Source organism: Arvicola amphibius, chromosome 1, assembly GCF_903992535.2.
Source record: "Arvicola amphibius chromosome 1, mArvAmp1.2, whole genome shotgun sequence".
NCBI classification, from domain to species: Eukaryota; Metazoa; Chordata; class Mammalia; order Rodentia; family Cricetidae; genus Arvicola; species Arvicola amphibius.
In genome coordinates, this window is record NC_052047.1 from 34,928,540 (window position 1) to 34,944,575 (window position 16,036).

Genomic DNA, 16,036 nt, shown 5'->3' on the forward strand with positions numbered 1-16,036 from the left:
TCCTAATTGCTGAAGAGCCATGCACCTTGGGGGCAGGAAGATTCAAACTGGATCTAACCTGAAAGCCTACTCCCTGAGAACTAGCTTTCTTAATACCAGGAGGCCCTATATGAGCTGCCAAGGGAGAAAAGCAGCCAGTATCCTACCCAGCAGTGATACCCATGAAACACAACAATGACCAGCACGGCAAGATGTCCCTAAAGATGCAGTAGTGGTACCTATCTTTCTCTTTACTCAAGGCCCTACGCATTGCCTTCTGTGGGCAGGATCTTAAACAGCTTACATAATTGGTCCCTTGTGTGGACATGCATTTACTCAGTCAGACTGATCTGTTCGCTTGTTGCTGTTTTACAGCGAGTATCTGAGTTCCATAGCCTTGGAGAGGCATTCCAAGGTCCGCCAGTGCATTCTAATAACAAGCTGCTCCGTGCGGCTCAGTGGGCTCTTTACTCCATCTCTTCCAGGCCTTCCTTAGGCTGCCCTGCCCTTGCCTCTGAGAGGCTGCAGTCTGCTCACCACACCTGGCACCCTGGGGCCCTGTAGGGACTGGTGATCACCAGATTCGTGAGATGCTAGTCCCTCCGCAGAAGCTGGGTGCATGATTGACACACAGTGCAGAAACTGAACTGTCAAGTTGACAGGAGTGTTTGTGGCCCCCATCCCTTTCCCACAGGCTAGTGCATTTCAAGAGATCTATGGATTGGTACAGGTGTCTGCCGAAGGGCAGCTCTCCACACCCCACGACTGTGGTGGCACATTTTTTTAATCTGATTTAATTTAGTGCATTTGTTGATGACTGCAGAGAATGACTGTGTCACTGAGGGATGCTATGGCTTTTGAGAACAGTGTTTCTTTCTGGCCTTGCCTGTCTGTTGCAATCGATGTGTAGGAGACAAGCGGGCTCTCCTTATGCCCAGATAGTAGCACAGAATCGCACTCAATTGACACTCATTCTCCAGCATGAGATTTTCCACTCACATCCCCTGAACCTGTGGAAGTTCTGTGTTTCTGGAAATCTACTAGTTTTGGAGAGTTCTTTCCCCACTATTTTTAAATATAGAAACCCATATAAAGCCTTATCTAGACAATGCCACTTCTTGGTTTTGATTCTTTTGCTGGAGTGCTGTGGACTGAACCCAGGCCTCGCACAGCGCATGGATGCCCTGTGCACTGAGGACTATTCCCAGGCCTATTGTCTGGAGTTTTTAAAATTGTTGTTGGCGTTAACTTGCAGCCCCTTTGGGTTTATATTATTTTCTCTTACAAAAAAGGAATGAAACAAAAGAATAAAGAGAAGAAGGGAGGAAGACAGATCTACAAGACTGTCTGTTTTCCTGTCTGAGTTTTGAATCAGGCTTGGTGACGTGTGCCTGTAACCCAGGCACTCCGGAGGCAAAAGCAGATAGATCATTTGCAAGATCAAAGCCAGCCTGGGCTACATAGCAAAAGAATTTTATTTAGAAAACAAAAAACAAAAAAAAAAAAAAACAAGTTTTGTAGCACTGTTTTCTTAGTAATCTACCTATAAAGTTAATATATAATATAATAATTTCTATTTTCTCCATTTCTTATAAGCAAATTTCTGTGACTGATGTACTTAACCAGTATGGGATAAGACAAACATTTGTATGTATGTATGTATTGATCAAAAACATAAAATTTATAGATTGCTTTTCACTGAACTTGAAAAAAAAAACTCCCTTCCTTAAAGTTCATGGGACAGACCACTAGAAAGAAGAGGAGATGAGAGTCCTCTAAAGAATTCCAAAAGTTGGGATAAAAATAGGAGAACATGTCAATAATAATGAATGCAGCCATGCTGATAGCTGAGGAATCAGACCAAAAAGTCACTACCCCTGGAGTCTTGGTGGCTGCTGTGGGCACTCGCCAACCAAGTCAAAGGCTGTGGAGCACCAGACCTGCTCTGGTTGGGGCCCAAGGGCTCTCAAAGGTGCTTTTGTTTTAAAAACTCTGGAAGAGCAAGCAAGCCTTACCAGCCCTTCTAGTGGCCAAGTCAGAGACAGTCAAGAACTGCGCAGCTCGTGGCAGCAAATGGGAGTTTTCCATTTTATAAAGTTGACTTTGAAGAACTTGAGTTGGTGTCCCCACCGTGGGTCAGAGATAAGCGGTCCTCCCGGTCCTGGTCCTGCACCCCCACATATGCTTGTTGTCTTCTCAAATATTCTTCTGCATTTACATGAAAATTTCAGAGTACTTCCCCTGCCGGATTGTGTTTTCCATTAGAGGTAGGCCTGCTTTATTTTGAAGCGCTAGTGGTCCCATCTGGAGCCTGTGACCTCTGCAGAGACAAGCAGTTACTTGTTCCCCAGGCTGAGCACAGGCAAGCCTGCAGTGTACGGGCCACACAGCACTATGTGCACAGACCCCCCCCCCCTCCACAAGCCCCTCTGGGAGCCGCTTTTGTGGCAGACTCTATTTGGTTTCACAGGACCTGGAAGAGGACAAGGGACACTTGGCACTGCCCCCCAATCTCCCACGTTCAGGACCATTTGCAAACCGCTCTCGGGGGGAGCCCCCGACCAACAACCCCTAACAGACGTCCCCACAAGCACCATTGTCTACACAGGGCTTGCCTTTTCCCAGCTGACCTGCCTGAGAGGGGGGAGATGTGAAAAGTTAGAGACAAACTGGCTTCCACCGAGGGAGGGGAGCTTTCTTGTACAGAAAGGAAGGAAATACCTCTATGGGATTTCATTTTTTTCCCTCCTCTTCATCCAAAAAAAAAAAAAAAAAAAATACAAAGAGACTCTCTGTCTTAAACGGGAATGTCGGCTTTAAATCTCTTAGGTTTGGATTAACGCTGCAAAAGGAAAAAAAATCTGACAGGCTTTCAGATATGAGTCAGAAAAAGTTTTTCCCCTCAATTCATGTTGTTCATTTGTAAAGGCGAGGGCGGTAGCTGAATAGTGGGCTGTAGCTGTCCCCTTGGTCATTAGCATGACAATGGGCAGAATTAGCAGCCTGCAGGGCCCGAGTTTAGCTCGAGGTTAATACAAGGTTTGCCAAAGGCAAGAGGGAGTCTTTCTTCTCTTGCCCTCAACGTTAAAATACATTAAAAGTACGCCAGGGAGACATGTTTTCCGTGATATACGTAGCACTCACCTTAGCCTTTTCCCCAGAAAGCAAAAGATATGCAAGCGTTTTTGTTTTGTTGGTTTTGTTGTTTTGTTTTCTAACAGCTGTTGCCTTGCTAGAAAGCTGCCTTGAATGGCAACAAAGGCCCGTGAGTTGATAGACATTTCCTCTTACACCGTTACTGTTGGTTTTCACTATTGAGGATGTCAGCAAGCATGCCCAGATCATGTTTTGCTTATTAAATCAAGTGACTTTTATGGGGACATTTTTCACTTGTTGGTGTCTGGAACATGGGTGCTGTTCCTCAGAACCCATGTGGCAAATTCTATTTTCTGAGATTTTTTTTCTTTTATGATGGCATGTTTTTATTTTAAATGTGTGGAGATGTCCAGACCCATATCGCCAAAAAGAAAAAAGGAAAATCTCACTATGCTTGAGTGGCAGCCTATCTCAGTAGCCTGTGTGTTCATACAGGGAAGGCATGTGGGTCCTTTCCAGTACCCCTTTGAGAGTCAGAACAAATACCGGGTCCATACATGCTTTAAAATTGATCTTCCTATATGATGAGAAGGGACTGACTAGAGCTATGTGTGACTGTGAGTCTACCCAGAATTAAACTCTAGATCCTTTTTAATTCCTGAAACAATTCCTGAATTCAAGATTTTGAAAACAGAACCCTTTCTGTTTGATTTGCAGAAGGATGTAAGTGTGCAGGGGATAGCTGACCACTGTGTACTAGAATTAGCATAGTATATCTGCGAACTAAGCAGGTACTGCAGGCTTGACCTTGAGAACAAATCAACTCAAAGAGAAATCGTCTTTTTACACGCTTCGTGATTTAAGTCTATGACCATGATATTTACTTTAATCACGAACAGCTGATAGAATTTATTACTTTTTAAAAATCGCAGAACTAATTTGTTTATAGTCTGAAAGACCCTGATACTCAATTGGAGAGTCAATACAATGGAATAATTTAAAGTTAGTCTTAGTATACCTTTATTTGAATTTCACATACTAGATATTTGGTTTGACTTTAACAATCATAGATGTATAACGATTAAAATTTATGTGAATCTTTGAACAAAATTAAGATTATTTTGTCTTTTCAGTTGCACAAAATAATCAAGTTGTTACTTTCATAGCTACCTTATTTGATTGTACCATAGTCATAATATATCTGGATGATTGTAAAGTCCTGCAGTGTGATAAGTGTAAAAGTTCATTTTCATGTGCCAGAATTATTGGATTTTGTTTCTAGATATGAATTATTTTATATGCCATGTTATTTCATTTAAATCTTGAATATATTTTATTTTCTCAGAAAGACTGATAATGATGCACCTTTACAAAAGGTCAAAATTTACACTTTATGTCATTGAGCACAATAATCTTACAAAATCATGTGTGTGTGTGTGTGTGTGTGTGTGTGTGAAAAGATTTGATGTGTGATCAGCTACTTGAGTGGAAAAGCTGGGGTGTAAATGCATGATAAATATGGCTCTTAACTCCAAACACCTTATGTTTGAGCTTGGAGTATTGTCTTTCCCATTATAAAATGATATTTAATTTAAGTGTGAATGGTATACCCCTTGATGGACGGAAGTGACAGCTGGTGGTGTCCTCCCCCACAGGCAGCCATGCTCTTCAGCTCTGGAGTCTTCTGGATGGGCTTGCTCTCCATCCCCGTGGCGTCCTTGCTTCTGGATGTGCTCTGTAAAGTGTAAGTACTGCCATGTGGCTGTAGACACAAAACCGTGTGTGCACGGCACCCCTGACGTGTCTGCCGTTCTCAGACATGCCAAGTCTGCAAAACGGGCCAGGGAGATTTATTTATTCCAAAGAAGAAAGACGTGATTCGATAAGAAAACTAAATGAGCTGAAAAGGCCAAATGAGAAATAAAGCGGTTACTTCCACGTGCACATTGTTGGACTGGAGAAGATTGTATCAGGGAACATGCTTTTAGAAACCCCCTCCCCAAGACCTATTAGAAATAGAAAATAAAAAGAAATTTTAGCTCTAAGCATGTTTCTGGGGAGCTATAAAAAGAAATTTCTTGCTTCTCTGATTCTAAATATATATAAACTATGAAGGGAACAAAAACTTTATTTTTCGTAATTGTTGTTTTAAAATGTTGTCCTATCCTACAACATAGTTACTAAAGTTAATGATATATTTATTCAGTAACTATTTTAGTATTGTAGATCTCAATTATTTGCTATGACTCCTGTCCCTGTATTACTAAACAAAAGTGGGCTAGCTTTTTTGGTTTGTTGAAGTTCTGCTCACCCCTGGTTACCGCCGTGCTTGCCAAGGGCTTACAGTCAGCCACAATGTCCACATCTGTGAAGTCCTCACAGGAGAATTGCCATGCAAATCTTTTCCCCTGCAGCATCAAGAGGACGGCTTTCAAAACGTTAGTGGATGAAGTTCAGGAGCTCGAGGCGAAATCTCAAGACCCCGGGGCGGTCGTACTTGGAAAAAGGTAAAAGGCAAATTGAATATGTTCTTTCACAAGAGAAGTTTTACATTTTTCTCTTACTAGTGGCTAGAAATAAGCTGTGACACTTACATTTATCATTTAACTTGGTACTGTTGGGTGTCACAGACAGGTTCTGGAATCCTGGAGTATGGATTCAAACCAGGTCTGCCATTGCTAAGCAGTGAGCTGTCTTAGATGAGTTTCTTAATGCTCAATTTTTTTTTTCATGAATAAAATGGGGCTCATATGCCCTCTTTAAAGAGGTTGTAAGGATTGGGTGAAATAACAGGAACGGGATGACATAGGCCTGTAATCACAGCATTTAGGGGGCTGAAGCAGCTGATCACAAGTTCGGGGCCAGCCTTAGCTGGTGATTAGGGAGAACATGGTGGCTTCCTGCTGAGAAGCCGCTGAAGGAGGGGCAATGAGGAAGGAGCTGTAAGGAGGACAGCCACAGGACAGAAACGCTGTCCTACGAAAATAAACATCTGCACATAACATCTTAACATTTATCAAATCACCATAGCAAGAAAATGTGAATTCAGACACCAGAGGCAAGCACTGGAAGATGGCTTAGCGGAGAAGAGAGTTCCCTATGCCAGCGTTAGGACCTGAGCTCAAGTCTCTGGCACCACATAAAAAGCTGGGTGTGGTCATCCGTGCCCCTAACCTCCAGCACTTTGGAGGGGTGGAGGCCGAAGCTTGTAGGGGTTATCGGAGTCAGCCTATTTCCGAATTCAATGAGAGCCCCTGTCTGTACAGAAGAAGAGGGAGAATGGCAATAACAGGAACAGCCAATGATCCCATGCCCTTCACAGGTGCCTGAGTAGCACACACCCAAAAAATGGGGCGTGTGATAGGGATTATAGAGACTTGTGGCCTCACTGGGGACAGGGACTCTTGAATGTCACTGGAGTATATGTGAAGCCATGTATATTATGTGCAGGTAAATACTGAGGCTCACGGTTTGATATTCAACTGTGATCATCAGCCAGCAGAGCTGGTCCTTAACAAGTCTGGGCTCAGGATCTTCGTATCCCACGTCACCAGTTTGTACATCATCACTGTTTGTCCCTTGGTCTCTGCATATAGGAGAAATTAGGACAGATGGGGTGTCGGATGATTTGGTCATGGAGGACCATGGTGGGGATCACCCCCAACTTCTCAGTATTCTTTCCTTAATGGAAAGCTGTTTCAGTATTGTCTGAGAACTAACCAATGAAATCCTGTGTCTAGTTTTCACTCCAGTCTTGATGTCAATATGACAGCCCAGACTCTGTGAAAATAAAGAAGGATATAAACAAGCCATTCTGGGGCTAGGGAGACGCTGTGAATCTCGAGGGCCTGAATTCAGAACTCTAGAACCCACATAAAAACCCAGGATGGGGGGCTGGAGAGATGGCTCAGTGGTTAAGAGCATTGCCTGCTCTTCCAAAGGTCCTGAGTTCAATTCCCAGCAACCACATGGTGGATCACAACCATCTGTAATGAGGTCTAGTGCCCTCTTCTGGCCTGCAGACATACACACAGACAGAATATTGTATGCATAATAAGTAAATATTTAAAAAAAAAAACCCAGGATGGTCGATCATGCCTGTCACCACAGCCCTGTGAGGGCAAGAGACCGGCAGATCCCCGAAGCTCATCCGTGGAGTCAGATACTTGCCCAGCAATGAGCTTCTGGCTCACTGACAGATCCTGGGTCAGGAAGTAAAGGTAGAGGATGTTCCAAAAAAAGACTCACCATCAGTCCCCCCTGCGTTCAAACACACACGTACACAACTACACTAACAAATGACGTTCACCAAGAATACAACACAACACGCATGCACACAAGCACACGCTAATTTTTTTCAATAAAGCCTAAAAATGTTTTTTTAAAGAAGAAGCTTTTCTTCAGCCTACTCATCACCAGGGTAAGAGAGATGGAGGAGATCCCTCCTCCTAGACAGGGATCCTAATCTGTGGTTCATTCTCCCAGCAACACTGCTGAGCATTAACCCTTTCGTAGTTAAATGCTTGTTAACTTCCTGGACATTTGCTACAGCGAGCCAATCAAAATAGTTTGCCAGCTGTGTGGTAAAAGCACTGCCCTAAAGCAGCTTGTAACAGAACGTGTTTATTTCAGATGACAGGTTACCATCTATCACATAGGGAAGCCAGGGCTGGACCCGGCAACAGAAAATTGAACACAAAGACCATGGATGAATGCTACTTACTTACTGATTGGCTTTCTCTGACCTGTTCAGCTGCTTTTCCTACCTAGGCCAGGTCGACCAGCTCAGGCCTATAACCAATAGTGCACTGAGCCCTCCCGCATTAATTATCAATCAAGAAAATATCCCCCACAGACTTGCCCGCAGGCCAGTCCACTGGAAGTAGTCCTCAATTGAGATTTGCTCTTCTTGGATATGTCTAGGGTTATGTCAAGTTGATTAGAAAAATAATAATAATAATAAAAAATTTAAAAAAGCAACCACCACACCAAACCAACTCTTGCTACTTTACCACCCATCAAAGGTGACCAGGATTCCTTTTACATTCCTTGACTGTATATGAGTTTTAGCCGATAACATATTTTAGTGTTTCTAAAAGAAATACTATATTTAAACTCAGTATCTTTTCATTCACCTCCACTAAATACCTAAGTTACAACATTGTAATGAGTTGGAAATATGAAGCAACAGTGTTTAAATAGTAGTTACTGTGTGATTGCATCAAACAAACTTGGAATTTGCATATTTGGTATGTAAATAAAAGATCTACAGGATTAAGAGAACTACTACCTAAGAATTGTACTAGATGTGGTTTTAGTAAGGCTATATCTTGATCCTTCGCTCTGTCTCTTCTGCTATGCTGAGTTAAACTATCCAACCAAAAAACTAAACTTTTAGTATACTTATGTTAACATGTTATCCACATATTTTATAATGGGACCTGATGGCAAACTTAGTCCCCCATAAACATGGATGACATAAAACTGCATCAATTTTGAAATAATAAATTGTTTCCCAAGGGTAGAATAAGGTCCAGGGAAATGCAACTCACCATCACTTCTAATTTGCTAAGCAGCCTCCTGTAGATGGCATTTATATTCTGGAGGAGGCAGAAAAGAGAGTCACCAAGGAAAGAGCAGAGCAACAAAAACGTACTTGTTTTCTTAGCAGTGAGGTAGGATGGGGGCGTAAGGACTTAAAACTCATGGATAGCGGCGGTTCTCTCCCACCAAGCCAAGGTTAAGTACAAACCAAGGCATCAAAAGTGAGCCTTACAAAGCACTTTTTCTAATAATCCCTGGCATCTGGGGGACAGGACTGGGAGGGACCAGCATTTGTTGAGTGCTTCCTAAATGTCAATCACCATGCTGTCAAGCGACTAAACCCTGCCTGTCTGTCAGAGAGTTATGTATTGTCCTCCATTATAAGTGAGATGCCCAGGAAGGTTTGTCTACAGTGAGCCAGTTAACAAGTAGCAGACTCAGAAAGTCAAAGACGGACTCCGGAGTCTATGCTCTTCCCTGGTGGATGGGCTAGGTTCCCAGGAACGCCTCCGTGCTCGAGACATAACTAAGTAAATCGGGAAAAAAGCATCATCCTTTGTATTTCAGTTACTGAAAATATAGAACATAAAGTCCATCCCTAGACATCTTCAGATTTTGGTGTTGTGATAGTAAAGTATGGTGCATTTTGGAAGGCCAGCCTTCTAGAATCATTTCAGCTTCAAACAGCAGAGGCTGCCAGGCACCCTGTCCATAGCTCTCTGACAGAATCAGACTGTCCCAGGCGCCCACTCTCAACTTTCCCAAAGGAGTTACCCATTCTAGTGGCCTTCGGCGCTCAGATCATGTAAAGAGAAGGAGGACAGGGAAAGTGGCTTCATAGAGACGAGCCTTTCTCCTTTGTGTGTGGCAAAAACAAGGTTTACAACTACCACACTGCCGGTCAGGCGTTCCATGAATATGTTTTCTTCTTTTAATGCAGCTAATTCCCAGTGACAATAAAATATGTCCATAAGCCCTAGTTAACATCCCTGGGCTTCAAAAACTATGTGAGAGATTAATACAAACGTCAACATTTCTAAATATTTTCCTTCTTCGATTTTTGCCTAAATGTCTATGTAATTCATTTATACAATGAGAAGGATCTTCTTTGTGTATTGTGTATATGATAGAGATAATTCTATTCAGGGCTTTCAAAAAAATGGCAAAACACAGAACCAGCATAATTTACAGCAGCTTCACTAAAGCTTGCATAGTAAGGAAAAAAAACAAGATGAGAATTTTTTTTTTTTTTTTTTTTTTTTTTTTTTTTTTTTTTTAGCTGATGTCCTTCCAATTGTTAGAACACGCTTGCATGGCGTTCCCTTCCGCAAAGACACCTTCTTTCCTCCCACGGTGACTGTTCTTTGCTGTCAAAGAACCTTGACTAAGTCAGACACTAGATAAACAGCACAATTAGTAACTCGGAGGAGGTGTGTGAGCGCGGCTCCAAATTGCTCAGATTCCTCTACCGACAAATGTTTGAATTCCTGTTGCGTGAGGAACTCGGCTGCGTGTAGTAGAAGGGAAGATGTGTGATTTCTCATGGTGGGAGTCACACAAGTTCCACGACTGATTCTGGAGACTTCTCCGTGGCGGTCAGGCTGAGCCTTCGTGGGTTTTTGTTTCCTTGTTGCTTTATCTAGAGTAATTATTTTTTTTAAAAAAAAAAAACAATTCGTATTTTAAAATGAAATTGACATACTTAAACCAGATTAGAGTGGTAATAGAATTTTTATAATTAAAAGGGATACTGTTTGCACTTTGTATTGTTTTTATCTCTTAGTATAACTAAAACTATCATTTTATATCAGAGTATGTCAAAGTGTAAGCAAGACAGCTGTATTTAAACTCCTAAAAGCTCTGTCCTGAGGATACCGAGTCAATCAAGGTTTTAGATGATTTGGCGATGTTTTACTACTATGTTGAATGGAGTCGGTATTTCATTTGACTTAGGTATACTGGTGCTGGGTAAAGAAATCTTAGTTTTTCTAGATTATCATTAAAGATAAAACACCTCCCTAGCTGTGCAGGGAATGGTCACACTCTCATTTGCTATCTGGGATAGAATAAGAACTGACTGCCGGCTCTCGGGCTTTTGTTCGGTCTGGCTCCGCTGGTAGTCCTGCAGCGAGCCCGGCTCCCTGAGTTGACAATGTGTTTCACACGTCCTGTGCCTGCTCCACAGCCTCACGGAGAGGGCCCAGCTGCTTAAGAATGTCTTTAAGAAGAACCACGTCAATCTGTACCGCTCTGAGTCCCTGCAACAGAACCTTCTCCGTGAGTATCAGAGTTTTGATTACATTCTCTGTGCTCTGTGGATCCCAGTATTTATCAGAGCGATGTCTTATGTTTCCACCATATTTAACCACTTAGAATTAATGGTTTTAAATTTTTGCAACGTGGTATATAAAACAAACGGTTGGTTAACAAACCCGAGGGCTGCACCGTCTACCGGTGAATAGCGGATTTTAAAATGTTCTCTCCACACTCCTTGCAGCCTTAAATCTTGAAAAGAAACGGTGGGATAAATCTTAACTCTGAAAAGCTGCCTCTACGTTGTTATCTTTTCTACTTGAATAACTTCACAAGAGTCCTTTCAGCTTTCAGGCAATGCAAGGAAGCATATATTTTCCCCTTCAAAAAATATTTATGCATATTTAGAGTTGGGAGAAGTTATTGGGTATCTCACCCTCTTAACATTTCAAGGACCTGAAAGAGAACATAATATATACAGCCCTATAGTAAATTTGCTGGTGATGGTAATATATCTTTTATTTTGTGTTTCCACATGTAATTTATTTTCCTTTATGCTCATGTATAGTGCTCTTGATCTTTAGAAGTCAGGGGCCTTCTCCAAAGAAGTGACTCCTCTAGGGATTATCTCCTATCCCCACACCCCCTCAGAGCATGTAAATATCACTGAGGGGACCAAAGAGAATGTTACCTAAAGAAAGCAGGCCTCTCCTCCACCTCTGGCAATTCCGTGTGTTTGTCCCTTCTCCTCCATTGGCATTAATTAAGAAGTGATCCTATATCTATTTAGAGAGTCTAGGGTAGTGTTTTTATCTGTGTGCTCAATCATGGTAGAATAATTTAATCAAGCTAATTAATACATTCCTCTGTTCACCTATATACCCCACTGAACCAGCTCTCACCTGGCACCTATCTGAAAATGTATCCAATTCCATGATTGGACTCCGAGCCCCTCCAGTCATGGAGAAGCAAAAATGAAGGGACTAGCCTCGCTGTGTGGGTCAGAGGGCTGGGGGAGATTGGACAGTGTCTGCCTAGCTGAGTGGGAAACAGAATTTAAGCACCACACTGGCAGTCTCCAGTTCTCCCTTTTTGGCTGCTGATCTTTTGTCTTATCCAGCTGTTAAAAATGAGTGCCCCTTGTTCCTGAAGGTGGGAAATATGTGTCATTTCGCCACGGCGGACTACGAGCCCTTAGAACAAACGGTAATTTCCAGTGAGTTCAGTAAGCGATGTCTGTTCTTTTGTTACTTACAGACGGCTACGCTTTCTCTCAAGATGAAAACGGCATCGTCTCTCAGTCGGAAGTGATTAGAGCCTACGATACCACGAAACAGAGGCCGGAGGAGTGGTGATGAGGGGGCCCGAGCTACAGGCTCCGCTGTGTCTCTTAGGAGAGCTGTCACAATCTAAGGTCTACTACCACCTGCTGACCAATCCCAGTCTGCTCCACGGGGAGGAAGAGTGGATCTGAGCTCATCTCACAGCCGGACTTCATGGACTTGAGCACTATATGATTCTAGCCCCGTCGCCCTCAGATGTTCTCAAGTCCCGGCTAAGGTTTTCTAAACCGGTACGGAAATGACCTTGTGTCTTTGCCCGAGGGCTTTCTCAAAAACAAAAAACAAAAAAAAAAAAAAAAAAAAAAAAAAAAAAACGGGGACAGGTCAGTGTTCACAAGCTGTCCCTGTGGGGCTGTAACTATCAGTTCATTGGCTCAGCCAGCAGTCAATCAACCATTAAAAAAAAAAAAAAACTCTGACCCGGTATTAAGGGGAGGTCTCTTGATATTCAGACTTCGATTTCAGGCAATGCTGAAACAAACCAGCATTCTTGAACACTTCGCTCTTCTGAACACTTCTGAACTAGACATTAATAAGTGTTTGTGTCAAAAAGTGTCTTGCTAAGTGTTTGCCAAAGACGTTCGGTGTGTGTGTTTCTCACTCAGTAGTCAACTGCCCAGAAATCTAAAAGGAAGTTTCCTCGCAGCATGTACGATCTGCATGCTTGACTTTTCAAATGTGAGCGTGACTTGCAAAAATTGAACATTTCCAGGCATTTGTTACTAAAATCTGTGATGTTGCACCTTTGGCCTTACAACTGCTTCTCTGTCGATTGTCTCTTTATTTGTTCCAGTTGGAGGGACCTATGTCCGTGTGACCCTTGTTATAACACTGGTATTTTTTTTAACTGTATTGTCTGTCATTTCTGATGAACTTTAGACTCCTTTAGATATTCCTAAAAATCTGGCTTCTGCTGTGTGTTGAATGATGTTACTTCGTCTTCAATTTTTTTTCCCTCCTAAGAAAATTATGCTTACGTATTTCTGTGGGATTTCCCAAGCTTCTGTTTTGACGTCTGGGATAATCCATCTGATGATGCATGGGCTTTTTGTCATGTGCGTAGGGCTCGGCTTTCGTCCTGTGTTCTGTTTGTCCTCACCGTGTGTTCCCACTGGAGATGGGATGTGTAACAGAGTTGGTGTGACAGTAACTACCCATATGCTTAAGCCTGAAAATTATTTCACAGTTCACTCGGCCAGCAATTCCCAAAGTGAGTCACGTACCGCTTATTGACACAAGACATATTAAGTGCATTTGCCTTGTGTTAAGGAAACACCTATTCTACTTCAGGAAACCGTCCAGTCAGTGACTACTTCTCACCGTGAATAGGGCTTGCTGGTGCGCTTTCAAATAGATGTCCATGCTCATTTGTCTTGGCATTTCCATGAAATCTCCTGACAAATGCCTATTTTGCTACCAACAATAAAAGGTGAAGGGGCTGTTTAAAAACCACACCCAGTTTTCTACAGTTTTTACAGTATTTTTTTCATCTTCAAAGATAAAGGGAGTTCTAGTTTTCAGATACACTTCAGAGATCGAAACAAACTCTTCTGCCTTTTATTCAAAAGCCTGTTTGCCTTTAAGTGGGTTACCAGCAAAATAGAGACTTTGAAACGTGTACGAGGACTGGCTTTGAGGAGAGGGATTCTCCGAATTACCCCCCCCCCCCATTTACCTTATTTTTCCCCTTTTTCTCAGTCTGGGTTTAAAATCAGGCTGTGTTTCTTCCTCCTCTACATGTGTAGCTAGTTACCAGTGTGTCTCCGCATTCCCTACAAATGAGGGGTTCTAAGCATTCACATAATTCTAAAGGGGTGGAGTGGACATATCACATCTCCAACCCATCCTGTTGGAGCTGAGATTAAGCAACCCGTGAATCAAGACACCTAGCAGAACTGCACGTATAGAATCTCTAAGGTGATCTTTCACCTTGTAAAGCTGTAGACTTTAACCTTCTACCAACTAAATCTGGCAAGTGGGTTTTCCTCAGAGGTGACAGTTGAGGTCACACCACAGACATGAATGGCTATCCAGGGATGGCGTCCCTTTGCCCTCGCTATTAGAAGCATCTGGTCTCCAGATTCCTCCCATCAGCACATTGTGGGTGAGAATGCAGTGTTCTGACACCCGCGTGGAAATCGAAAGTCTTCTTTTTAATCTTGTATCACGAATTATTTCGATGGGACTCCTCCACATGATATTCCTCATGGTTAATCAGTATACAGCATTTCCTGAAATGAAACTCTGTATTCCCTTTCATTCCCGCATCCTGTGTTTAAACGATGGGCATCAAGTCAGTCTCCCTGTTCCTTAGGCTGGGGAGAGCTGGGGAGCAACTGCTTGGGTGAAACTTGAAACAGAGAGTTGCTGATGTGGTGAATTTATAGAGACTTGATACACCAGAGTTTCTAACCATTGTTAGGTGGGAGAAAAGTTCATGGTTTTACTGGGATTTAAAAGACTACAGTCAAAGTGACTTTAAACCTATATTTTCTCAAAGAAACAATATGTAACTCCACCTTAAAAAGTCCCCTTTAGGGACTTTAGTAAATGCTGACATGACTGCTTTGTAATGTTTACAATCCAGAAAAGACTATTTATAGCAGAAAAGCCTCATTACTTTAGCATCGAAAAGCTGGGAGTTTCTTCATTCCTGCTGGAATAGACCCAGGAATATATAGCATGGATTCTCTATGTGCTAGATATACATGTAAAAATGCATTGGTGCCTTGCACCCTGAAAGATGCTATACTGTAGAAGGTATTAGCAGGAAAGCAGTGTTCTCAGGAATGTGGGAAATTTGAACCTAATAAGTGTGCTTCTTGGCTGGCACTCCCCTCAGCACTCAACTTGAGATGGCATCAGCAGCAAAGAGAACTTGCTGGAAAGCTTTCTCACAGGCAGATTAAGGGATACTGCCAGCTAAGGGAGCCATGAATTGTGTTGTCATTGAAGAGAATCAGTCAGGCTTTTCCTTCCCAACAGGCAGAATGAATTCTAGAAACGATCAGCATGTCATCCCCACATTAATTATATATTCTGATTTTTCAATTCAGTACCCCAGAGAGCTGGGATGATACTCACAGGTTAATTTGTGCTACACTTAGTGCCACGCTCATACGCTGCCATTGAAAAACATCCTTTCAGAAAAGGAACGCTAGCCAGAGAGCCATAGAGAGGGACATCCTCTTAGAACAGCATGGAGCTTTTGCAACGCTACCTGTTCATCTTGTGGCGGGTTTTTTGATGGCTCTGGGTCTTAAAACTGTTTCATGAAATGAATCTTTAGTCTAATAAGTAAACTACAAAAGTCATCAAGAAAGTGTCTCACTCATGCACGCTGTGGTGACCACGTACGTGGAATTCCTTCTGTCCGTTGCTCACAGTAACCCCAGGTGACTCCGTGCCTCATAAATGCTTTTTAATGATGAGGATTTCTGGATGGCCTCTTAACCATACCATAGCCTGATAATAAAGCACTTGTGAAACTCAGTTATACTTTGCTGTGTTTTAATTAATCCTCATCAGCTATTAACATGGAATGTAAGTTAAATTTTGAAGAAAAGGAAATAAATGCTTTCCATGTCTCTTATTGATTTTTTCTGTAAAACAACAGCTGTTTGTGTGTGTGTTTCTATGTGTTTGTTTCTGTGTGTATGTGTGTTTCTGTGTGTGTGTGTTTCTGTGTGTGTTTGTTTCTCTGTGTTTGTTTTTGTGTGTGTGTTTCTGCGTGTGTGTTTCTGTGTGTGTTTCTGTGTGTGTTTGTTTCTATGTGTGTTTCTGTGTATGTTTGTTTCTGTGTGTGTTTGTTTCTGTGTGTG

At 42.3% G+C, this 16,036-nt stretch overlaps 1 protein-coding gene across 2 annotated transcripts in view; it reads left to right on the top strand.

Moving 5' to 3' along the window:
* Atp8a1 (ATPase phospholipid transporting 8A1) overlaps window positions 1-15,707 on the top strand; it is a 213,162-nt gene extending 197,455 nt beyond the window's left edge. For both annotated transcript variants that reach the window (XM_038327824.2, XM_038327841.1), the window contains 4 exons: window positions 4,731-4,819; window positions 5,490-5,582; window positions 10,805-10,896; window positions 12,130-15,707. In XM_038327824.2, coding sequence (XP_038183752.1) covers window positions 4,731-4,819; window positions 5,490-5,582; window positions 10,805-10,896; window positions 12,130-12,227 — 372 coding nt within the window. In that variant the 3' untranslated portion in view covers window positions 12,228-15,707. The remainder of the gene's footprint in view (window positions 1-4,730; window positions 4,820-5,489; window positions 5,583-10,804; window positions 10,897-12,129) is intronic.
* The last annotated feature ends 329 nt before the right edge of the window (window positions 15,708-16,036 follow it).